The sequence below is a fragment of the Gopherus flavomarginatus genome, chromosome 14 (assembly GCF_025201925.1).
Source record: "Gopherus flavomarginatus isolate rGopFla2 chromosome 14, rGopFla2.mat.asm, whole genome shotgun sequence".
Classification (NCBI taxonomy): Eukaryota; Metazoa; Chordata; order Testudines; family Testudinidae; genus Gopherus; species Gopherus flavomarginatus.
In genome coordinates, this window is record NC_066630.1 from 30,806,791 (window position 1) to 30,833,018 (window position 26,228).

A 26,228-nucleotide genomic window follows, 5' to 3' on the forward strand; every position below is an offset into this window, starting at 1 on the left:
TACTCACCCGGAGGCGGTCCGGGTCTTTGGCGGCATTTCGGCGGTGGGGGGCCCTTCAGTCTCTCTGTGTCTTCGGCAGCACTGAAGGGCCCCCCTGCCACTGAAATGCTGCTGAAGATCCAGATCGTTGCTGGGCCAGGGCTCGTGGGGCCCCTGCTGGGCCTGGGGAAAATTGCTCCACTTGCCTACCCCTTTAGGCGGCCCTGTTCAGTTACATCACATGAAGACAGACAACTGAATATTGACAAATTTTATAAGTGCCTGTATACAAGTGGAAGAAGTCTAACTACTAAGATGGGTGAACTTGAATGCCTGGTATTGATTGAGGATATTGATATAATAAAAACTTGGTGGAATGATGATAATCAATGGAACATGGTAATAGCAAGATACAAAATATATAGGAATGGCAGAATAGGTTGCATTGGTGCAGGAGTGGCACTATATGTGAAAGAATCTCTCTGGATAGAAATTCCAGGCTTGAGTAATTAGAGTATAACAGTATTCCTGATCACCTGACCAGGATGGTGACGGTGATTGTGAAATGCTCAGGGAGATTAAAGAGGCAACAAAAACAGAAAATCCATATAAATGGGCGATTTCAACTATCCCCCTATAGACTGGGAAATGTCAGCTCAGAAGGGCTGGAGAGAGAAAATTTTTAGACACAATTAATGACTGCTTCTTGGAGCAGCTAGTCCTGGAACCCACAAGACAGCTCTTGATTTAGTCCTAAGTGGCGCACAGGATCTGGTCCAAAATGGGAGTATAGCTGAACCACTTGATAATAGTGAACACAATGTAATTAAATTTAACATCCCATGGGGACGGGAGAAAGAGAATACCAAAGAAACCCATCGCAGTAGCATATGACTTCAAAAAGAGGAACTACACAAAAATAAGACACGTTAAACAGAAATAAAAAGGAACAATGCTTGAAAGCTGCATGAAAACTTTATAAAAACACCATTATAGAGGTTCAAACTAAATTTATACTTCAAATAACAATAAAAAAGTAAGAGTACAAAAAAAAAGGACCATCATGACTAAACAACAGAGCAAAAGAGGAGGTTAGAGACAAAATGACACCATTTAAAATTGGAAGTCATATCCTACTTAGGAAAATAGAAAGGAGCATAAACTCTGGCAAGTAAAGTATAAAAGTATAATTAGGGAGGCCAAAGAGGAATTTGAAGAGAAACTAGCAAAAGACACAAAAACTAATGGAAATTTTTTTCTTTAAAAACATCAGAAGCAGGAAGCCTGCCAGTGGGACCACTGGACGATTGAGGTGCTAAAGGAACACTCAAGGAAAACAAGGCTGTTGCAGCACAGAAACTAAATGGATCCTTTCCAGCGGTCTTCACTGCAGAGGGTATGAGGGACATTCCTGCACCATTCTTTCTAGGTGATAAATTTGAGGAACAGTCACAGATTGAGGTGCCCGTAGAGGAGGTTTTGGAACAAATTGATAAATTAAAGAGTAATAAGTCACCACGACCAGATGGAACTCACCTAAGAGTTCTGAAGGAACTCAGATTTAAAGTGCAGAACTACTAATTGTGGTATGTAACCTATCACTTCAGTCAACATCTGTACCAAATGACTGCAGACAGCTAATGTGATGCGATTATTAAAAAAGTCTCCAGAGGTGATCCTGGCAATTGAAGGCCAGTAAACCTAACTTCAGTGCCAGGTAATTTGGTTGAAACTATAGTAAATGAAATAATTATCAGACAGATAGATGAATAGAATAGGTTGAGGAAGAGTCAACATGGTTTTTGGAAAGGAAAATCATGCCTTGTCAATCTATGAGAATTCTTTGAGAGGGTCAACAAGTATGTGGACAATTGGACATAGTGTACTTGGACTTTCAGAAGACCTTTGGCAAGGTCCCACACCAAAGGCTCTTTAGCAAAGTAAGAAACCACGGGGTAAGAGGGAAGGTCCTCTGATTGATCAGAAACTGGTTAAAAGACAGGAAACAAAGAACAGGAATAAATGGTCAAGTTTTCCCAGTGGAGAGAGGTAAATAGCAGGGTCCCCAGGGATTAGTCCTGGGACCAGTGCTGTTCAACATATTAATAAATGATCTGGAAAAAGGAGTAAGCAGTGAGGTGGCAAAGATTTCAGACAATACAAAATTACTCTAGATAGTTAAGTCTAAAGCAGACTACAAAGAGTTACAAAGGGAGCTCACTAAAGTGAGTGACTGGGCAACAAAATGACAGATGAAATTCATTGTTGATAAATGCAAAGTAATACACATTGGAAAACATAATCACAACTATACATACAAAATGATGGGTCTAAATGAGCAGTTACCACTCAAGAATGAGATCTTGGAGTCATTATGGATACTCTTCTTAGCACATCAGCTCAATGTGCAGAGGCAGTCAAAAAAGCTAACTGTCTTAGGAACCATCAGGAAAGGGATAGATAATAAGACAAGAACTATTGTATTGCCACTTTATAAATCAATGATATGCCCACACCTTCACTATTGTGCAGTTCTGGTCGCCCCATCTCAAAAAAGGTATGTTAGAACTGGAAAAAGTACAGAGGAGGGCAACAAACATGATTAGGAGTATGGAACAGCTTCCCTATGAGGAGAGATTAAAAAGACTGAGATGCTTATCTTGGAAAAGAGATGACTGAGGAGGGCTGTAATAGAAGTCTATAACGTCATGAATGGTGTAGAGAAAGTGAATAAGGAAGCATTATATACCTCTTCACAGAGCACAAGAACCAGGGGTCACCCAAAGACATTAGTAGGCAGTAGGTTTAAAACAGACATTGGGAAGTACTGCTTCACACAATACACAGCCAACCTATGGAACTTGTTGCCATGGGATGTTGTGAATTCCAAAAGTACAAGTGGTATCAAGACAGAATCAGGTAAATTCATGGAGGATAGCTCTATCAATGGCTATTAGCCAAGATGGTCAGGAACACAGACCCTGGCTCTGGATATATCTAAATCTCTAACTGCTAGAAGCTGGCATGGGACAACAGTGGATGGGTCACTTGACAGATTGCCCTGTTCTGTTCTCTCTCTCTGAAGCATCTGGCACCAGCCACTGTCAGATGACAGGATACTGGGTAGATGGACCTTGGTCTGACCCAGTGTGGCTGTTCTTATAATATGTCTTCTAGGTGCTATCAGAGGTCCCTGACCCTGAATTTTCAGCTGTCTGATAGCCTCTGCTTTTCCTTTGCTTTCTTGTATACCTCAGTTTAGGGATATCAGAACTTTCACTGATACAGCTGTTACTGTGTCAGCCCCATCCCTCTTTCACCTAACCATAGAGATTAGCTGCTCTCTAAACATTATGGCCCTGACCCTTGGGGTTCAGCTGAGCTATGCTCATGGCAGGACCCAGGCAGCGAAAAGGAAGCAATAGTGGCTTTTGCTGGCTTTGTATTTCCTTGATCCCGGGGCTGGCTGAACATTGATTCAGCTCCTGGGGTCATTTAGGCCTTCCCTGGTGTGCTCAAAATTGTGCCTAGCTGAAGTGTCCCCCAAGGTCCTGTTACAGTAGACAGGATCTCTAGAGCATACAACCACTCTGGCCCTACCCCTGTCCCTGGATGTGACCCTAACATACTCCCTGTGTCCAGTGCCTTCTGAGGAGGGGTGAAGCACAAGACTCTACAGCACGCAGAGATTCCCTCATTCTAGGGCAGTCCTTCCTAGTCTACTTTCTGTGGGTGTCCTACAAGGACACCTACCTTGGCCTCTCCTCGTCTCACTTTGAAACCTTTCTTTGGCTGATCATATCCATTGATGAAGCTTCTAATATCACCTCACAGCTGAAGTTCTGTAAGAAGATATGGTTATCTTCTCTAATGATTAGGACGTATGAGCTGTGTGTCAGCTCACAGCAAGTGGTCAAAGAGCAAGAAAATCTTGTTGACAGGCTGAAAATGAAGAGAGCTGCTCACTTGGCACTTCTACACTTCACACCCCAGATGCTAGTAAATCCAGTCCTACTCAGTCCAGGCAATGCTGAAGTGGTGTCTTAGTCCTCCCTTGATTGTTGAGTTAAGAGTCTAGCTCTCTCACAGAGGCCTTGCCAATTCTGAAATGGGCAGAGAAGGGTCCCTCCCTCTCAAAGCAATCTAGATAGCTAATAAACTCAGCATTAAAGTAGACTGGCTCAGCTGTTACAGTGTGGGTCCTGGGGAATTGGAGCCTTAGTCCACAAGTATTTCACCAGGATATTGCAGGATATGGAGAACTCCGGTAATATACTTGTTTACCAACAAATGCCTGTTTTCGCTAGTAGATTCAGTGGTCTTCTAGCACTAGGGATAGTTCCATTCTTTATTCCTTAGAATCTCTCTATACTTTTATCCTTTCCCTGCTCATTCCCGAGGGACAGATGCTTGTGTCTAACTATTCCTCTGATGAAGCTTTCCTCTTTCCCCTACTGCTTTGTGTGATTATACATGCGCTCACTCGCTCACTGATACCACTCTCTGGACTGGCTTCAGGGCTTGCTGGAGTACTATGATTAGTGATGTTTTTGCCTTCATGGCAATGTTTCAAGCTCTCTGTGACAGACAGATGAAGAGATATTACTTGTTCTACTCTACCATGCAAGGAAAAACAGTTCAGACACTGCGGACAATTAGCCTTATTTTGTGGGATAAAAAGCAGACATGCTAAAATTTTAGGGGGACTATTTTCCTATGCATACTCCAGGGGGAACCTTGAATATGGTAGTGTGGCTTTCTACATGACTTTCTGTTTAAGCTTATTTTACTGCTGTCTGCCCTTCAAGTACTGGCCTGTGGTTAGTTTTGTTTCACTTATACAAATATGAAGCAGTCGTTTGGCTTCTTTCTGTCTTTTCCCCTTTCCCCCAGCCTTCAGTCAGACTTCATTAGTTTCATTTATGCTATGAATGGATGACCCGTGCTTCTGTTGTTTTTCTGCTCTGCAGAAGGAAGGTGAATGCATAGCACTCCCGTACCACAGAGCATGAGGAGAGTGTGGGGAATTGTGGGAGGGAGATTTTGCAGGAGTAGTATGCCCTTTTGTATTGATATATGAATTTCATTATAGATTACTGCTGTTGAAAAGGCTGGAAAATGGATTTATATAAGTAAAACATTAACTCAGTCACTGAAATTATAAATTTATAACTCATAATATTTTTGCTTGATGACTCTTCCCATAAACAATTATTAGACAACCAGTGTACACAAAATTTAACCAAAAAATAAAGAAAACCTGTAGAGTTATCAAAATACTCTGTTTTAAACAAATATAGAGATACAAGTTCTTCAAATACCAAACAATATTGAGTACATATCAGCGTCTTTTATATCCCCAGTTACATTAGCTAGAGTAATAAATATGTATAAAGCATGAGAACTCATGTTTCAGGGGACCACTAGCTGCTTAGGGTTAGGAAGACACTTCCTCCATAAGCATGTTATTGCATGATTGTGCATCACAATTTCTCTCATAGCATCTGAGATTGGCCACAACTGGGGACAGCACATGGGACTAAATGGACTATGGGTCTGATCTGGTATGGCAGTCCTTTAGTGGTCTGAGGATTCTTGTAATTTGGCCAACATAGATGTTTTCATTTCCTTGGATGTTCTGTAGATGTAAAACTGGTCAGCATACTCTGTTTTTAGTCTCACCAAGTAAAGGACAGATGAAGAAAATCCTGCTGCAGATAATTTCTTATAAACAGTGGTGGACGTTTTCTTTTTTGTTTTCATGAATCTTATAGTGGAGTCCAGGAAAATTCCAATCCAAGATTCTTTATATTCAAACATATCTTTTAAAGGGCAATTTTCAGATTTTGTTCCTATATGTAACACAGAATCAACACTGTTCTGAGAATAAGGGGAAATTTCACCTTTCTTTGTGGATAATTTTCCTGTGGGCATGATTTGTATGGGATCTGAAATGGATAGTGCTCTGAGTGTCTGTAAACAATTTTTTGGGAAGGGAAATAATTTTTTCTTTGTTCCTTGTTTTCCATGTTCTCATTATTAATCCTACACTTTTTAACTGTAGTCCAGTTTTCAAGAGCTTCAAGACCACTTAGCTTTACTTCATTCTGCTTTAAAATTTCTTCAAACATGATGTCTTATCCAGATATAAAACTTCCTAGACACACATCCCCATGTGTCTGTTTCTTTCATTTCAAGAGTTACTTTCATGTAGGGGATTGGAAGCTGAGAGAACTTCACATTACTGAGTTTGAGGTAGTTTCCATTGAAGGACTGTGGAAGAAGCAAGGAGGTATGCCCTACCAAACATGGTGGATCCTTGAGATTGCAAATAACAAGAAATTGAAACAAAAGCCTTGTGCTTTAGCCCTGATTTATGATTCTCTGGGTCCCTCCAGTCTTCTGATAACACAATTTCTCCATCAGATGTTTCCCCTAGAACTATCAGCATGGTGACCAAACCTGCCCTGCATGAGGACTGTCCTGGTTTCACTGCCGGGAGTCCTCTTGATACTGACTGGGTAGTTCAGTTTCCCTTTTTAGGTGATCCTTCCTGCTCTTGGTTGAAATACATGGGCATACTGTTATGGGGAAGCTTGCACTGCTTTTGTCTCTGCTAAATCTTTCTACTTTTGATTTTCCATGCTGATTTTCTCATGTTTCTCCATTTATCAAAATATTCTTTATAGTAACTTACCAATAGGAGTTATTTTTATTAATGCCTCTCTCAAACCCTCCTAATCACTAGGTCAATACTTCTGTATTTTATGTTGAAAACTCAGATTGAACTGTACAATGTTCAAATTGTTGAATCTTCTGTGAATTATGTTGTGAAAGCAGAGAAATCCATGTATTCTGCATCTCAGTTATGAAGTTGTAAAAGATATTATTGGAATTTAAATAAAAAAACCATTGTATCATAACCTACAGGACATATAGAGCTCTCTTAAAAAGTTCATTACAAATTAAATGGTTAAAATTGAGCTGTAATTACTTGAAATTACTTATTATTTCCTGACTGTGTTGTTTTTATGGGCAGAGAAAGGAAAGAAAAGGAAACAATCACTAGGTGTCATCAAGGAGCTGATGGAAGGTGGCGAAGTGAATAATGAGATTTGTAAAGTATCACGAAAACTGAAACACCATTGTACAAAGTACCACTTATCTTCACAGACATGAGTACCACATGACAACACTGAGGGAAGTATTTTCTGAAGATTTGAACTGGAGTCTCGGAGACAGGACTCCTGAATATTATTTCTTTTGCACTTCCATTTGCGTGATATATGCCTTAGGCAAGTGACTCAAGATCTATCTGTGCTTCTCCCCTTTCTCTTGGTCCTTTATTTACAACATCACCATCCCCCTGTCATGGTCACTGAAGCTCACCATCCTGGTGTCATCCAGGCCTTGCCACTTCTACTTCCTGCTTGTAATCTTGTTACTCCTGCTGTAATATTTCTGAAACCATTGTTTTCTTGTTAGTGCTGTCAGTTAAAACACAGGTTCTGGCCTTCTGCTCTGAAACCTCCTTCTCCCCTCTAATAGTTCCTTCAAGTCTATTCAAAAGGCAGCTTCTAAGAGCTTCCTCTTTCAATATTAAGATTGTCTTCTGCTCTAACAGTGCATCACCTCAACCCCTTGAACCTCTCCTCTGTTCTCTCCTTCCGTATCAAGCTCTTCTTCCTGTACACTCTGCCATTGCTTAGATCTGTGCTTCTCATCCCACACACCTCTTTTGGAGTTCAGTGGCTCTGATCCCTGATGGGATTTTAGCGGGTGGTGAAGGGCTGAGCAGTTGGAAACATGACTGTTTATCCACTGGTCATTCTCCTGTGGAGGGCTCGTGGTGGGGTAGGATATAAAAAATCAGCTAGAATAGGGGTGCAGCAGCATGAATGCAGCTTCAGTTGCACTCCATGGCAGGAGGATTCCCGTTCCCCCAGACCCCATGGAGATCCACCCAGGGAGCCTCATGCTTGGATTTGGGGAGTTATACTTAACTAGAGAGTAGTGTTCTTATTAACTTTGAAAACCTTCCTGACATTAAAGTAAAATGTCCTTGCTAATAATTTGTTAAACATAGTTTGGTAATATTGAATAGAATTTGTTTTGTGCTAACTGGTTCATTTCTAACCAGAATTCTGGTGTCTTGAGGTGGTGTGTGTTTGTTTATTTTTCAGATTTAAACTTTTGCCAGAGTATTTGCTTAAAAACAAAGTCTCCACTTACAGTGATGCACCAAAGTATTAATACTACTTGTGATGACTTGATGTTTAGGAGGCAATATACTGATGTACAGTACATGTCAAATTGGAGAGAGCATAATTACCTAGGTCTAAATCCCTACCTATTTTGCTGCCACTTCTCTTCTAGCTTTCAGCTGCTTCATCTCTCATCTTATGCAAAACACTATTAAATATACAGTGCCTGATTCTGCTCTCACTTACCCTGTTGTAAATCAACAGTAATTCCATGGAATCACAGCAGGTAGCACTAGTGAAAGCAGTATCAGTAGGGTTGCCAACTTTCTAGTCACACAAAACTGAACACCTTGCCCCACCCCTCCCCTGAGGCCCCGCCCCTTCCACAAGGCCCCACTCCCACTCACTACATTTCCCCTCCCTCGGTGGCTCACTTTCCCTCACCTTCACTCACTTTCACTGGTCTGGGGCAGGGGGTTGGGGTGCGGAGGGGTGAGGACTCTAACTGGGGGTGCTGGTTCTGGGGTGGAGCCAGGGATGAAGGGCTTGGAGTGCAGGAGGGGGCTCCAAGCTGGAGAGTGGGGCCGAAGGATTCAAAGTGGGGGAGGGGGCTTTGGGTTGAGGCAGGGGGTTAGGAGGAAGGAGAGGGTGAGGGCTCTGGGCTGGGGCCAAGGATGAGGGATTTGGGGTGGGCTTTGGGTTTTGAGGGGGCTCAGGGCTGGGACAGGGGGTGGGCTTAGGGTTGGGGCCTGGGCTTACCTTAGGCAGCCCCCAGTCAGCGGTGCAGTTGGGGGGCTAAGGCAGGCTGCCGCCTGTCCTGGCACTGCACTGCGCGCACCCTGGAAGCAACTGGAACTGGCCAGTGGGAGTGCAGAGCCAGTGCTCAGGGTGGGGGCAGCATGCAGAGTCCTGTGGCCCCACCACCTAGAAGCTGGACTTGCTGGCTGCTTCCAGGGCTCAGCGCTGTGCCAGCCAGGACAGGTAGGGACTCACCTCCCTTAGCACCACAGCAGACTTTTATCGGCCCGGTCGGCGATGCTGATTAGAGCCACCAGGGTGTTCCAGTTGAAAACTGGACACCTGGTCACCCTAGGTATCAGGCTCGGTTTGAATTAGAAATTATCACTGTATAAAGGTAAAACAAGAAAAGAGTTTTCAAGCTGTTGGAAGAGTGGGTGTAAGAGCAAGGAAGTTACACAATGGAATCAAGTATGTCATTTTGGCACCCTTTGAAACACAATTTTTATGATTTGTTTTTGTAATTTTTTGGAAAATATTACTGCTTCATGTGATATGTCAGGCTGTGTAATGGGCATGTAGTGGTGATATCACAGATGATAATTTATCACTCTTCTTACCCAAACTATATATTTTTCTCCTAATTTTAACACCAGAAATACATGCTATTTAGTGATTCTGTCTGTGCTATGGGAATTAGTGCAGATATTTGAACTCTCCATTCTTGTGGTCTAGGAAAACTGACATTTTACAAAGTATTTCATTGTTTCAATGGTCATAATTACACTATGATCCAGATGGTTTCTCAGAGCTTTACTCACTGGGAAACTAACTTATTTATGGGGGAAATGCTATATTTAAATAAAAAAGATACCCAAAGTCCCGTTCTCTGAAGAAATTCTTACTCTTACACATACTTCAGGGGATAGACTAAGTCTAATATAGTCTTAATCTCAGATAGGAGAAAAATGAAATATGAAACTATTCCCAGTAGAAATGCTGTAAATCTTACAAAATATATAAACTTTCTGTTTTGGCATACATCAAAGCTGAGTGACTCGAGAGATTAAAATATGTTTTTAATCTTAGTTTGATGAGCAAAACTTTCACTGTAATATTTATTATGAGAGGTTCGGCTTGTGTTGCCTCTTCCCTTTGTTCTGTTTATACACGACTTCCTTTCTTGCTAAGAAAGTAGGAAGTATCACTTTCACAAAGCCAAAGGATATTGCAACGGTTTGTTCATTTAAGCCCAGTGGTAGGCCCACGTGCCGGACGCAAACTTTTCTTTTATTGTCCTGCGTCCCAGAGGAAGACCAATGCTTTCTGATGGCTTCCCATGAATGCCTTTCATTTGTGGAGGAGTTTCAGTGGCTTATGCTGTCTGTAGGAAGATCAAAAAGACAGGGAAATTGTGGTTTTGAGAAACTTAGCCAACATCTCTGTTCTTTTCTTAGAAGTTTTGTTTCTCTTACCTTATTTTTTCAGGCTTCTGCTATAAGAAATAATTCTATTAACTGGTATAAAAGAGAAAAAAACATTGCATAAATGCAGTAATTTTATGTTATCTATTAGTGTTTTCACCCTCCAATTATTAGAATATTTTCAGGAGCATATAAAGAAAATAACTAACCATAACTACAGCTTCCTGAGAGAAAAGGTTTTTCTTAATTATATTTGGTATTGTTGCTTACTGAAATTCATCTTAAAAAGAAGTATGGCCGCAATCCCGCAATTGGATCCACTCAATGGTACTCTTGTGTCAACAAAGAGTTTCGGGGAAGTCATTGGGACTCTGCATGGTACAGAGGTCTGCCCATGCTGATTTAATTGCAGGATTTGGGCCATTATTTATTTCTTTTTCTGCCTTTGAAATACACTGTTTATGAAACATTATTTCTTCCATCCTTTTTAAGCAATACATTTAGAGGTTGCATTTTCCTTAGCCTTATCTGAACTTATAAATATTATATAGGCTGACAAAAAGATGCATAGACCATAATATCCTAGTATGCTGTGTATATTAGTATATACTGGAAATAATATTCAGTTTTAATTGCATGACTTTTCCAGTGTAAAACCTATTTTTTTCATAAACACTTAGTTTTATAAAGGAGTGTTTCAATAAACAACACTAAAATGTCTCAAGTTGTTGAAATACAACAAGCACCATTTTCAGAGGTCATATGGAGCTGAAACTTGAACAGCTGTACAACAAGCATCCTAGATTGTTGTTAATTGTCTTCCCTTTCTGTAACAGCAGTAACTCTTGTTTATATTGTCAAGATCCTTTCCACTAAACACAAAAGCACCATACTTTGAGGTCACATGCTTAACCCCATTGCATAGTTACAATGTAAATGGGCCCCTTTTGTTTTTCATTAATGTGTACTGAAGTAGTATACACGGGGGATGCGAGGCAAGGGTGTTCACAAGGCTTATTGTAAAAGCGTCGCAAAGAGAGCATATTTTTGTCTCCATACCATAGTTGTTTAGCATTAGCTTTGTGCATCCAACTGCAAGCCAGTTTATTCATTTGTCAATGGAAAGAAAATTTTTGTGCCGTTTTGCTCTTTTGACCTGTGGTACTTTTTACTGACCTTACAGATTCACTTTTTAAACAAATGCTTTCTCCCCTTCACTGTTTAGTATGTTCTTAACAGTTGACTTAGAGTTGACTTTTCTTCCAAAAACTTTTACGTGCCAATTTACCCGATAACATCTGTTACTTTAGTGACAAGTGAAAGTTTTTACTTGAAAACTGCAGCTAAGAAATAGAAATACAGTACATCAGCACTTGGTATTTTATGTAACAGTACTGTACTATAATGTTTGTTAAAGATTAACAAAATACATATATTTTAAAATGTATTTGGGAGAATACAATAATGTGTTTATGTTGCTTTCCTGGGTGACGTAGGAGAAAATGTACCTTTCAACCAACAGTAAATGTATTCCTCAAACATGAAAGTCACCTTGTTACTGAAACTAATTATACAAAAGCCAGTGGTAGACTCAGTTTGGGAGATAAATTATTACTGTTGGTTTCTTTTGCTTTTGTTTATCCAGGATTGGGCCTGAGCCTAGGATACAAATACCCCCAAACTCTGGGAAATTTCATATCCAGTTCTAGATCCAAACTGTGACTCATGTCCATCTCTAATTTTGTCCCTATGTACATTTAGGCATATAGATCCAGACCAAGATTTTAAAAACAGCAGCCTAAAGTTAGGCTCCTAAATAAGTGCTCAATGCTTTTGAAAATCAGACCACTAATTTGGGAGCTTAAACATGGACATCGGAGCCTGGACTCCTGTTTTAGAAACTCTTGGACCTTGACTTTAACTTATTTCAGGTCTGTTTCAATCAGATACACTAACTCAAATCCTGGGCTGGTGTAAATCATTATGTCTCCCAGCTAAGTATCTGACCCGCTATATTTTATACAAAAAGACTGTGTGCCAGAGTTTCTCTGTGTATACTAAATTTATAAACACTGAACAAGGCAAAGAGAGAACATTTATCTCTAGAAGATGAGTCAATAATACATGCTTCTCAAAGCAGAACACTATTTTGAATACTGCAAGTTGTGTTTAGTAGGAATTCATGCCAAGAGCAATAGTACTTTGTGGGTTTCAAATTGTATTAATCAGGATAGAAAATTGGTTTTTGTTTACCAACCTGCTGTTGAAAGGAACACAGGTAGAGTTCTCTGAGGTGAAAGCTGTCCAACATGAAGTTCAATTCAGAACATTCAGTTCTTGTGTTTTAAAAACTACATACATGACAATAACCTATTTTCCAAAATGGATTTTGAAACATTTTTTTCTAAGTGTAATTGCTATATTATTAGGATACAGATGCAGACAAGTTTACATTACGTGTTTTGGTTTTTAAGCTTCTTAGAACTGATATGTAAATTGCTGTTTCTGTTTCACTAGTATTATATAATAGTTCAATCAACTAGATCTACTGACATCTGGACTCAGGAAAAGTTGTTGGATTGAATAGCCATAAAAATGTAAACAGGCTGGCATTGCTGACCTTGAAAGAAGATTTTAAGCACTTAGAAACATATTCCAATATTAGTGTTATTGTCTATTAAGAAACATTCCTTTAAAATGTAACAGAAAAATTAAATGTATGTCATTTTAAACCACAACAATGAATACTAACAACAAAAGCATTTAGAAATGTGCCTTCCTTCTAACAGCAGAATCACTGGTAAATGTGAAAAAGCAATTGTATGTTCTAAAAAGATAATACATTTCCTTTTGAAAATGTTTTAACTTGCTTCTTCCCATGTGATTTTAGATTTATCCCTGAAATAATCAGAAAGTTCATAATTAAAAATCTGCCATTAAAATACTATATGCGAAATTTTAAAAAGGCTTAAAACAAAATATGCAGATGACCAACTTACTGGCAAAATGGCTATGGGTTTTTTAGATTTGTACACAGCATCTTAATAGCAGGGGTTATTGTTATCATAGTGTGTATCCTGTGTGGGTAATACCCTAAACTCAGATTTTGATTGTTGTGGATGAATACACCTCTACCCCGATATAACACTGTCCTCGGGAGCCAAAAAATCTTACCACATTGTAGGTGAAACCGTGTTATATCAAACTTTCTTTGATCCGCCAGAGCATAAAGCCCTGCTCCCCCGGAGCACTGCTTTACCACATTATATCCGAATTCGTGTTATATCGGGTCTCATTATATTGGGATAGAGGTGTACTTGTTAAAATGAAATGTGGAGTGGATGGGATATAATACTGTAATTGAGTTTTAAACAGTATGTCTCTGTTGAAAGAACATTGAGGGACAGATCCTGGCCAGGATAAAGCTCGTTTGCATTGCTTTAGCAGTGCAAAAGAACCATGAATCTTTCCTCCTTGGGTAGCTAGTCAGTGTCAATTAATGCAGCCCTGAAGCTGCTTTAACTTGTGCCAAGGATTAAACCAGCCTTCAGCAGCTTCCAGTATCAGAAAAACATAAAAGTCGCGCTCAACCACATTTGTTCCTGCCTCCCTCAGATCCTATGTTGAGTGCAGAGTATCTGCAACTGAGCATTAGGCCTTGTATTTTATTTGTTGCTCTTATACAAATGCACATTGATGAATGGTGACGCCAGAGCTGAGCGAATTACAGCGAGTAATCATTTGAACAAATTTTATTTTTTTGTTTATATTTATTTGTTTTGCTTATGAGGAGATCATGGAAATCTCTTGTTTATTATTCCAAATGACTTGTCAAAATCTTCAGCAATTGACTCTTGTCTGCAGATAATTCACCACCAGTTCATTTTGAACACCCATATTTTTGCTGCATTGGTTAGTTTCACAGGTCACATGATTATGTCTCTGTTTTCTGATTGGATGATTTATGTAGCTAAACAAACTGGTGAAAATTCTGAGTTTTTGAAAAATTAAAGTACAAATTTGAAATTCTTTATTATTTAATCTTAAAATTAACTTTTTTTAGTAATTTATCTGGGAGCCCTTGAACATTTATGGAAAGAGAATACAACAAGATCACACGGAAGGCTGAACTGAAATGCATTTTCATATCTGAAACATTTTTAATTGACCTGTAGGTGACACTAAGGATACATTTTTTTTACCTAATTTAGCTTTATCTTTCTGCTGTTTTACTGCTTTACTCCCAGATATGTTTTAATTGTTGCGTCAGTGAGAGCGCAAGCTTCCTTTTGAGGGGGGGAAATATCTGAGAACAAATTTCCCCAAGGAGATGGACTAGTTAGTAGTTCGAGCCCATTGCTCCGTTCCTCAGTAGAGTGCAGAGGAGAGTAAAAGTGCGTAAAGCCCCTGAGAATGTGGAAAAATTGAATCCATGAAGGGAAAAGTGGCATCTCATTAAACTGACCAGTGATGTAGCCACACCTGCATGGCCACAACATCAGATCTCAGTTGTGGTGCCAAGGAAGCTCGTCTAGGTTGAGGGGCAGAAATCAAGGGAACAGCCACTTTATAGGAGGTCCTCAGTTGAGTAGCATAATCTGTTGCCAGCAGTAACTCCCATCTGCAGCTTTTATAAACCACAGAGTGTTTATAGACATGTAGCAGACAGAAGGCCAGTAATTGGTGGCATGGCATGGCAGACTGTCATGCTTCTGGCATTGTGGGAGTCTTTGTTTGACAACAGATGGGCCAGGATCTGTGGAAACTGACCCTGTTGTTGGAAGATGTGGTGACCGTGCGCCTGGTTGTTCTGCTCATGCACTACCTCCAGCTCCCAGTCAAGATGATAAAGTTGAGTGGGTTCCAATGGAGCCCACACAACTGTGGAGGATCAATACTCCCCTTCTGTTCAACTTGGTACGTGGAGTAGAGAATATGGCCTTGAGTTCACTTTCAGTTTTAACTGCAAATAATTTTTCACCAATGTTTTGGAAATGTCTTAGACTTAGCTATTTGTGCTGCAGACAAATAAGTACGTTTGGTCAGAAATATTAACCAGAGTGAAATCTCGCCTCTGTTAGAGTCTGAAGTGTATTGTAGCTGTTGGACTCACTTTTACTATCAGTCTTTTGTTTTCAAAACCAAGAAATATTTTTACTGACTGCATGGAACATTTAATAACAGGCTGGACATATACCCTTTATCAATTCTAATGAGAAATCAGGGTCCGTACAAGGCATCAGGACTGTAAGAATTATATGCTTCCTGGCTGGATAAATCAGTACACAAGAAATGCAGCTGCTTATTCCTAAAAATGAGCTGAGACATGCAAAGTAAAAAATGTGCCATAGCCTGCCCTCCTAAATTACATACATAGCAAAGAGCATGACTATGAGGCCAACCAAATAAGCACACACAACTTACTTGAATGACCGCATTATTTTATTAATGTAATTCTTGTCCTCTCCCCATCATTCCTATTGTTAAACTCACTTGTGCATCATGTCTAAAATTAGACTGCAAGCTCGTAATAGGTCAGGGCCATGCCATTTATCTGTACTATAAAGCACTTTATAAATAATAATATGGAAAATTGTAAAAGATGTAACTGCACTGAAACAGATGTATATAACCCTTGTAACACTCAGGTCCTTTAACTTTCAAGTGTTCAACAACATTGCTCTCTGCAATGTACAGAGAAGTTTATTGTCCAGCTATGCCAGAAGGAGGACAGGAGATACTGGATGTGGCTGCAATTTTATTCCGAAGGGTATGTCTACACTACCTGCCGGATCGGTGGGTAGTGATCGATCTATCAGAGATCAATGTATCGTGTCTCATCTAGATGCGGTACATCGATCCCTGAATGTTCTCCCTGTTGACTCCGGAACTCCACCAAAGCAAGAGGTGGAAGCGGAGTCGATGAGGGAGCAGCAGCCGTCGATCCCGCGCCCCGAGGACTCGAAGTAAGTCAATCTAAGATACGCAACTTCAGCTACGAGATCTTAGATCCATTCCTATCCCTAGCCAGCCCACTACTGGCTCAAATGAGGGTCAAGGGAGGCTATAGAGAGGGAGGTGTTGGCTTCCTGCTATACCAGTCATAGGAACTCCAACTCCCCATTTCTGCTTTTTTAAAGATTCCCTCCTTTATATCCTTTACTAATGCATTTTATCAGCTCCGCCATACCCCTTCCCTACAGGGTACCTCCTGCACGGGACAACCACCTCATGCTAACATAATGAGTTGCGACATCATAGCCTAACCCCTGTTTCATGTTTGCCCCAACTAAGCCTCCAACCTGCTGTGGGGAAGGCAAAAAAACCCATCACTTTGCCTTGGCCAATCTGGTAGTGAGGGAAAAGTTCCTTCCCAGCCCCCCAGGAAAGGAGCTACTAGCATAATGTCCACAGCGGTTCATGACAAAACCTGGTATTTAACTAATTCTTTGCTGCTCCATCTGGTCCAGGTAAAAGAGGGCCTTTCCTGCACCAACATGGACCTAAATAGTCCCCCTCTCTTCCAGTCATCTGGGCAAGGATGGGTCAGCTTCCCCATGCTGACCCTGGTTTGAAGTTGTTGCAGCAAGTCACTCTCTGGCTCTCTAGCCCTTAAAAGAGGCCACACACTTTTTCCAACAACCCAGACAGCGGATCCCACTTCTTTATGTGGAGTGAGGCTGTTATCAGTCCCCAACTACTGTCATCATGACAACCTCTAACAATGGGGATTGTGTGTTTTAATTTGCCTTTTAGCAGCCTGAATTATTTCATGTTCCCTGCACATGAATAAAAGCACCTTGTGATGCTGTGTTGCTTCCATTTCCTGTACTTTTCCAGGTACTGTGATATTCTGTTGAATTCTGTGTGTTTGGCCCTTTGTAACTTGCCATAGTGTGTGTATGTATCTAATAGATGGAAATGGCAGATCTATTTGAGGGTGCTGTAATACTGCAGCTAATACAGATGTTCTTTTTAGCTAACGTGGTAAGTGCCAGTACTTTTGGAACAGAAAGGCCTGAGTTCCATTCTTATTATGACCATAATTCCTCATGGACATAGTGTGTAATATTGTGATGTTTCTGAACTCCTTGATCCACTACCCCTTCATATCTTTCCAAGACTTGATTCAGTTGTGTGACTATCTTACATATGCACTACACTGCTATTCTACTGCAGCATACATCCTGGAGATAACATACCCAAAGATGATTTTGCCCATGTAGTAACAGTAGAATCTTACCAGTCTCTGCATTCTACAATGCTCATAGTATTAATGTGACCTCCTGTGTTTTAAATAGTTTCAGTGAAAGTAACAAGCATTGTAAATGCATCCGAACACTTGCCCACCAATAGTTATAACAGACCCTGTGTTGGATAGGGACATGGCTGAAACAAGAAACTGGTGGGCTGCAAGAGATGATGGCTTCACTCAAGTGAGAGAAAGTTCAGTGCTGCTCTAGGCTTTCCCATTTTAAGCAGACATCAAGTATTGTGTTCAAGGAAATCAGTAATTTGATTTCTAGTAAAATGTTTAAATATGGGTTGCAGCTGCAAAATTCAGTACTGGAACCAGAATTTGACACCCTCTTGCATCTCCATCCTTCTCAAAGTTTGGGGATGTATGGTTTGACTGATTATATAAGGCTCAAGTGCAAATGTAGATATGGTTCTGGGTAAAGCTTCGGGTGTTTGAATCTAGGGTTTTCGTTTGGCCTGTTAAGAGCAACTAGTCAATAGGAAAATTTGGATCCGGATCCCAGTTTGGATTCTGACCACCATGAAGTTTGGGTGTTTAGTTCTCTGGGTTTGGTGTGGGTCCATTTCTAGAAATATTAAAAATGAGGTAAATGAGGTAAACATTGAACTTGGATTGAAGCTGCTTTATCAGACAGAATAAGCCACATTTATCCCTAGCATTAGTCCACTGACCTCAGTGAAGTTATCGTGGCAATGATTTGACCCAGTACATACTCATATAATTGTATATGGCCTCATATTGCTAGACAATTGAGTTTAATTACCTGTTACTAACCTTGGATTTTAAACTTATTGTTCTCTTTCACCTTCTTTTGAAATCATTCATATTGGCACCAGTAGATAACACCTCAATTCCAGTCCTATTAATTTCTATATTGTAAATATGTGTAGTTACAGGAGCCTTAATGAGATTTTCCAACAGATAAAACCATTGTGTTGGTTTTTACAAACATTTTATTTAAAACTTAGAGCCCACTTGATAGTGACTAAGGTTCTCAGCAACTGCTGAGTTAGCTATATGGGTTGTGCTAGGCATGATTTGGTATCACAAAGTGTGGACTATCCAGAGTGCACATTAGTGAAGTGACTCTCACTGTGCATCCAGCTCAACTGTTTTCAGCAATAGTAAATTATCACTGAAGCATACGCTGCTGTGGCAGTCCTTCAGAACTTAAGTGCTTAGAGTAACTACTGTTTGGATGTGACCAAAAAGAAAAAAGAGAGATACATACAAAGGAGTGAATTATAACAAAGAGCCCTTTCTGCTTCAGTTCTTGTGCAGAAAACATATGTTCAGCCATGCAGGCAGCAGTTGGGTTAAAGACACACAGTAGGATTGGAAACAAAAGGCATGCTCTTTTCTTGCATTCACAATGTTTTCAAACATATTCAGTTGTTAGAGACTAGCTTGTCATCTGGATCTTCTTGCAAGTGTGATTTCTTTTTCCCGCTTCCTTTCAAAAGCTATTACCCCCGATGTTTTACACTTCATATAATCCACTATGCATGGTAGGCCAACTTCAGGCTTTGTATTATTGGTGTTTGGGAAGCAGGGGGGTTGTGCTGAGGGAGAAACTGACTAAAGGGTAACCTTTCACTCACCCATAGATCTAAGGGTGCTAAGCCAACATCTTGAGTGGTTCAGTCACTCTCTCTCTTGGTGTGATGTGTTATACTTCACTTTTAGAGGCTTGCTGAACAGTTTAGTAAAGACACCTAAAAAGTGATTATCTTTTCACATCCATTTCCTAGACCTTGTTTAAATGGGTTTCAGCCGTTAACCAGATTGAAATGTCCCAGGTAAAAAGACTAAGCCATTATCACCAGAATCCATTCAGGTTTGAGATGCCAAAGTAACCTAGAATAAATCAGTCGTTACTTTTTTGTATGTGTTTTTTGAGTAGTTCTGAGAATAATGTTATTACCGTTTACCTTCTGCATCTGAAAATACCATATCACCCACATTCTGCTGTCTTTTGTCTTTACTAATTAGTAATCCTTAAAACTGTTCTACAGTCAACAACAAATTTTAGCTAAATTTTCAAAGGGGATGATTGGAATTAGGTGTCAAAATCCCATTATATTTAAATGGTAATTGGGTGTCTAACTGTTAGGCCTGGTCTATACTTGAAAATGTTACTGCTTCATCTATTTTTGTTAGAAGTATGATTTTCTTTTTAACCTAAATAGTTATGCTGGCAAAATCCCTCACATGAATGCATTTATACTGGTATGAAGGTAATTTATATGGTACAGTATTTTCCCTTCCTGTATGGGACTAGCTCTACCGCTATAAAGCACCTGAGATAACTGTGTCCACACTAGGTGAGTTGTGCCACTTTAGCTATAGTGATATAGTTAAAGTGGTACAACTTTCTAATGCAGATATGCCCTTCGGCCTGGTCTGTATCTAAAACTTCAGTGGACCTGGCTGCGTCACTCAGGGGTCTGAAACATTGACTCCCCTGAGAGACATAGGCTGACCTAAGCACTGGCATAGACATCACCACTAGGTGTCCATCTCTTCTGTCCATCTAACTACTGCCTCTCGAAGGGGAGGATTTACTACAATGACAGAAACTCCCCTTCTGTTGGCGTAGCAAACGCCTGTGCTATAGTGGTATAGTTGCAGTGCCACAGGTCTGCTGCTGTAGTGCTTGTAGACATGCCCTTAGACTCTTTTGAAAAGCTCTGCCTATGTTGTTTTCTCTATATAGGTTTTATCAGATCAAATCACTCACCCATCAAGTCCAATATTCCACCGGTGTTGTGGTCAGCACTGATTACTTCAGTGAGATGCAGAACACCCTGCCCCTTGAGCACATGCCTCACTTTAGACATGTGGATACTCCCACTGAAATCAGTGACACTATTCAGATGTTTAAATTTAGCATGTGCTTCAGTGCTTTGCTGTATTGGGGCATTAGCTAGTTGTGCAATACTGTATGTGAGGGAAGGGGTGAATCCTTCTTAATCTTTGAGGCAATCACCTCACATCCTGGAGCATGAGATTTTATTACTTTAACATGTAGAAAGTACAGAGGAGGTATATTTGTCATAATATTATCTAGCTGTAGTTTTTTCAGTGCAGATGCAGTATTTGACTCAAAGGCCTGGTCTACACTGGGGGTGGGAGATGGGGAATCGATCTAAGATACGCAACTTCAGCTACGAGAATAGCGTAGCTGAAGTAGACGTTTCTTAGATTGACTTACTTCACATCCTCGCAGTGCAGGATTGATGGCTGCGGCTCCCCTGTCGACTCGGCTTTTGCCTCTTGCCCTGGTGGAGTTCCGGAGTCGACGGGGAGCGCGTTTGGGGATCGATGTATCACATCTAGCTGAGATGCGATACATCGATCCCTGATAGATTGATTACTACCCGCCGATCACCCATAGTCACACCATTTAATTTAATTTTTAATGTTATAAATGCTCAAATCTCCCCCCTCTAAAAAAAACTTTTCCCATCTGTTTCTTAGTATTCTACCCCCCCCTTGAATTTCTGAGCTTGAAACATGCCAAGGTTTTCCCTAGGAAACAGAAAAGGAGAATAGTTGTGGAATTTTATATTGGCCTGAGCTACTAATATATCCTCTTGGAGTACTGAGTGGGTTGTTAGCTGAATTCAGTGGCCTGGGAAAGTACTACCGACAAACATCCAGTCAGTAGGATTTCTCACATATGGTTCCTTAGAGTATGATGATAATTTGGACATCTAGCAAATCCACAGACAAAAAACCATGTAAATATTTTCTAATGGAAGGTGCCAACAAAGACATCCCTGCCAACACATGTCAAAACTGCCAAGAGATCTGTGCAGATGGGGATTAAACTTTTTAGCACTGTCATTTAAGAGCCTTGAAAGGAAAACATTATTTAAACATTTTTCTTTAACTGAATTTAACTGTCTGAAAAGATGTTAGCGACAGATAAAACTAATATACTGTTAGCAATACTGACATATATTCCAAGTCTGCACCTTTTTCTTTTCATTGAGATCTGTGTCAGACATCCCCAAGAATAGTACAGTTTTAAAATAAATTGGTCTTCCTTCTCAAATGAAATTTGATGATTTGTCTCCAGTCTGATAAAAGAAAGCATACGTTAGTATATTGCTTTCTTTCAGGAATTTTTAGTTTTGTTTTATAGGCTCTTTGAAGGAAGATGATGTTTTAGATATTGTAGTGGTTTCTATAACTCTTAGAAAGAAAACAGTTAATAATTTGTTCCTTTTCAGCTCCCCTGAGTATGCCTTCATTGTACAGGTTGCACATAACAGCTAGTAAGAGTAAAATGTTCTGAACCTTAAACAAATCTATTAGGATCACCATGGCAAGAAGCTTGGAAAATGGCAGGAAAAACGAACAATGATTTTGTAAACCCTCTAAAGGTCAGAAAAAGGCTTTCAGTAAGTATGCAGAGGCTAGAAATCAAATCCCATTTCCTATCGTAAGAAACCAGTTATTTTAGCAGCAGTGGTTAATGTACTGTATGTGAAAGATTTAAGACTAGTTGGAAAGCTTTGCTTCTGTTTTATTAGGCTGCTATTGAAAAGTCAACAGCATAACTTCAACTAGGTGCTTTGAGATTTCTTAATGGGCTGTCAAGGGCAAGACACCAGGTCTGTGCTATACTAGCTCTTTCCTGTACATTAAAACAACAGGGACCAAATGATCATATACAGAAGTATGAATTACTTGATGCTTTCTCTGTTCCATATGGTCAGCCATGTCTTTGGCAATTAATCATGTACAGAATCAGTTGAGTGCTCTCTGAAGCATTGAAGTCAACATTTAGTTGTACCTGTGCCAATGGGGGCAGTGGGGGTTGCAGGCGTAAAATAGCAGGATGAAGAGCTGCTGGCGCCAAAGTCTGAGCAGCTGGCTTCTATAAACAACACTTTTTCCCTCCTCACCTTTTTTTTTTTCCACTTTCTTTGACAAACATGAGCCATTTTTCAACATCATCCAAAGCACAAAAGTTGCTGAGTGAAACTTTGCTATCTAGCATGGTGGACTAATAAACAAAAGGCCTTCAGTTGTGTTTAAAATGTCCAAACTGTTGGTGATAACCTGAAACATACTGGTTAATTCTATCCTATCGTTGAGAATGGGGTGCATTAATACACTCTTTAAATAACAAAAAAAGTCGCTACTACTAAGTCCTCTGTTATATACCAATGAAGTCATGTTAAACAAGCATGTCATATAGATTTCAGGTTCATTTTCCATAAGAGCTACCACGTTGCAGCTCCACAGACCATCAGGATCCTTCTTGCAGAGAATAATAGCATTGTAAATAAATAAAATAACAAGAAAGATGTGCAGTAGGAACTGAAATAGTTGGCTGTGCTTATACACGTATTAACACCTGATTTTTCTCTTTCTCTGTTAGTTATGGATTATTGATAGTTGAGTGCTGCTCTGGAATGGAAGAGATTAGTAAGGACTCAGAAGTTTATCCTGCTAATCTATTTAAAAGGCTAATGAGTAAATTAAATCTTTACTCAAAGAGGTGAAAAGCACATTTGTTGGCCAAATAAAGTGGGACCGAGAAACAAACAGTCCCAAGTGCCACTTTAGTTCAGACTGATAGAATCATTTGTTTGCCAGAATATTCGGTATCATGTCTCTGGCTATGCAGTATTTCTAAACATATGCGTACCTCCCTGTTAAGTCTGTCAAGGAAGAAAAATATGTAGCTTTAGATGAAAAAAAATGTAAGTATGAAATCTACTCGGTTCAAGTAACATGATTAAACATGGTAGTGGCCCAATCATATTGTAATATTCTTGCTTCTTTTGTAGGGTTGTCAACCCTCCCGGTTTCACTATGAGCCTCCCTGGAATCAGGCTCTATCTCCCGGAGGCTACTGAAGCCAAACCAGGAGATTTTAGGCCGCTAGGCTCTCTGCCTGACCTGACTCTGCGTCACTCTCGGAAGTGGGCAGCACATCCCTGCAGCACGTGGGGGCAGGGCAGGGGGCTCCGAGTGCTAACTTCACAGCTCCCTCAGCAGGAACTGAGGGCAATGGGAGTTTGGGGGTGGTGTGTGCAGGCAGGGGGATTGCGCCAAGATCCACTGCCCCCACCCCACCTAGGGGCCATAGGGGCTTCCTGGAGCGGTGCAGAGCCTGGGCAGGCAGGGAGCCTATGAAATACAATAGTGAAAAGTGCAAGGTCATGCATTTAGGAATTAATAATAAGAATTTTGGATATACGTTGGGGGCGCATCAGTTGGAAGCGACGGAGGAAGAGAAGGACCTTGGGGTACTGGTTGATAGCAGGATGACTATGAGTCGCCAATGTGATACGGCTGTTAAAAAAGCAAATGCGATTTTGGGATGCATCAGGTGGGGTATTTCCTGCAAGGATAAGGATGTGTTAGTACCGTTGTATACGGCGTTGGTGAGACCCCATCTGGAATACTGTGTGCAGTTCTGGTGTCCCATGTTCAAGAAGGATGAATTCAAACTGGAACAGGTTCAGAGACGGGCTACGAGGATGATCCGAGGAATGGAAAAACTGCCTTATGAAAGGAGACTCAAAGAGCTTGGCTTGTTTAGCCTGGCCAAAAGAAGGCTGAGGGGGGATATGCTCGCCCTATATAAATATATCAAGGGGGTTAACGTTAGGGAGGGAGAGGAATTATTTAAGTTTAGTACTAATGTAGCCACGAGGACGAATGGGTATAAACTGGATATTAGGAAGTTTAGACTTGAAATTAGACGAAGGTTTCTGACCATTAGGGGAGTGAAGTTCTGGAATAGCCTTCCGAGGGAAGTAGTAGGGGCAAAAGACTTTCCTGGCTTTAAGACAAAGCTTGATAAGTATATGGAGGGGATGTTATGATAGGATCGTTAATTTGGGCAATTGATCTTGAATTACCACCAGACAGGTCTGCTCAATGGTCTGCGGGGAGATGTTGCATGCGATGGGTACTGAGTTGCTGCGGAGAATTCCTTCTTGGGTGCTAGCTGGTGACTCTTGCCCACATGCTCAGGGTTTAGCTGATCGCCATATTTGGGGTCGGGAAGGAATTTTCCTCCAGGGCGGATTGGCAGGTGCCCTGGAGGTTTTTCGCCTTCCCCTGCAGCGTGGGGCACGGGTCGCTTGCTGGTGGTGTCTCTGCAGCTTGAGGTCTTCAAACCATTTTTGAGGATTTCAATAACTCGGTCCTGGGATAGGGGTTGTTATAAAATTGGATGGGTGGGGGACTGTGGCCTGCCTTGTGCAGGAGGTCAGACTAGATGATCAGATTGGTCCCTTCTGACCTATGAGTCTATGAGTCTATCTTAGTCTCACTGTGCTGCTGACCGGGAGCCGCTCAAGGTAAGTGCCGCCCGGCTGGAGCTCATACCTCTCCCCAACTCCTGCACCTCTGCCCCAGTCCTGAGCCCCCTCCCACACCCAAACTCCCTCCCAGAGCCTGAACCCTGCAGTCCCTCCTGCACCCCTGCCCCAGCCCGGAACCCCCTCCCAGAGCCTGCACCCGACCCCCTGTCCCAGCCCTGAGCCCCCTCCATCACCTAAATCCCTCCCAGAGCTTGCACCTTGCACCCCAATCCCCTGATCCAGGTTCAGTCCAGAGCCCCCTCTCATAGTCCAAACCCCTTGGCCACAGCCCAGAGCCCGCACCCAGTCCTGCACTCCAAGCCCCCTGCCCCAGCCCAGTGCAAGTGAGTGAGAGTGGGGGGGAGAGAGTGATGGAGTGAGCGGGGCAGGGCCTCAGGGAAGGGGCGGGGCAGGGGCAGGGCCTCAGGGAAGGGGCGGGGCAAAGGTGTTGGTGTTTGTGTGATTAGACAGTTGGCAACCCTATTTGGATGGTACTAAATATGTTATAACCCTGGAGTTTAGCTGTTTTAAGACTAGTGGAAACGTATCTAATTATGAATGCTTATCTAAAGTAAAGGCCAGGGCATGGTTATAACACAGTTTTATCCAATACCATGTTGTCGTTGTTTGTTTTTATTAGTAGGGACTGGAGGAGGAGGAGGATTTTACTATCACAGTCTCATTCTAGTATGCATGTATGAGGGAATTGCTTTGGTAGCTACTACCTTTTAGGTCAGCAGAGCTTTATCTGCATCTCTGCCTTCTTACCAGGAGATAGGTAAAAGGTGTAATCGCTAAACTCAGTCACTAATTTAACACAGATGGCAAGATTGTCAGCTAGTGCGAACTGGCATAGTTCTAGAGAAGCTGATGGAGGTATGTTGATTTGCACCAGCTGAGCATCTAGCCCGCTTCTTTTTAAAAAGCCAAATCATTTTGGCAATTATCTAGGAAAGCCCAATCCATTCCTATAAGGGGCCCCGGTGTAAAAATAGGGGAGATCAACACAAAGCGCTAATAATGCTATATAAAAAGACACCCCACCCAGTAAGAGAGCCAGTGACTTCCCAAGCCAGTGAGATGCAGTTTGTGTTATCTTTTTGCTGAGGTTGTCCAGGATATGTTTTCGCCAGTTCAGGAAACAGAAGAAAGAAAGTTTCAGCAATTCGTAAACATTAGCACCCTCAAAACCCTCTGCTAACAGAAGGATGAGATAAGACAGGCCATAGGACTGCTTGCACTGTTTGTTTATTCTCCTGCCCTGTAGTCCCAAGTGTTTTGAAAAAAA

The 26,228-nt window shown here is 41.1% G+C and overlaps 1 protein-coding gene across 6 annotated transcripts in view; it reads left to right on the forward strand.

Moving 5' to 3' along the window:
• Positions 1-26,228, forward strand: part of FTO (FTO alpha-ketoglutarate dependent dioxygenase) — a 342,599-nt gene that overhangs the window by 136,355 nt on the left and 180,016 nt on the right. Inside the window, exon 8 of one of the 6 annotated variants that reach the window (XM_050922558.1) lies at positions 7,019-7,194. The exons of the other annotated variants lie outside the window; for them this stretch is intronic. Within the exon in view, the coding sequence (XP_050778515.1) occupies positions 7,019-7,048 (30 nt within the window). The 3' untranslated portion in view covers positions 7,049-7,194. Of the gene's footprint in view, positions 1-7,018; positions 7,195-26,228 lie in introns of those variants that run through there. 6 annotated transcript variants of the gene reach the window in all.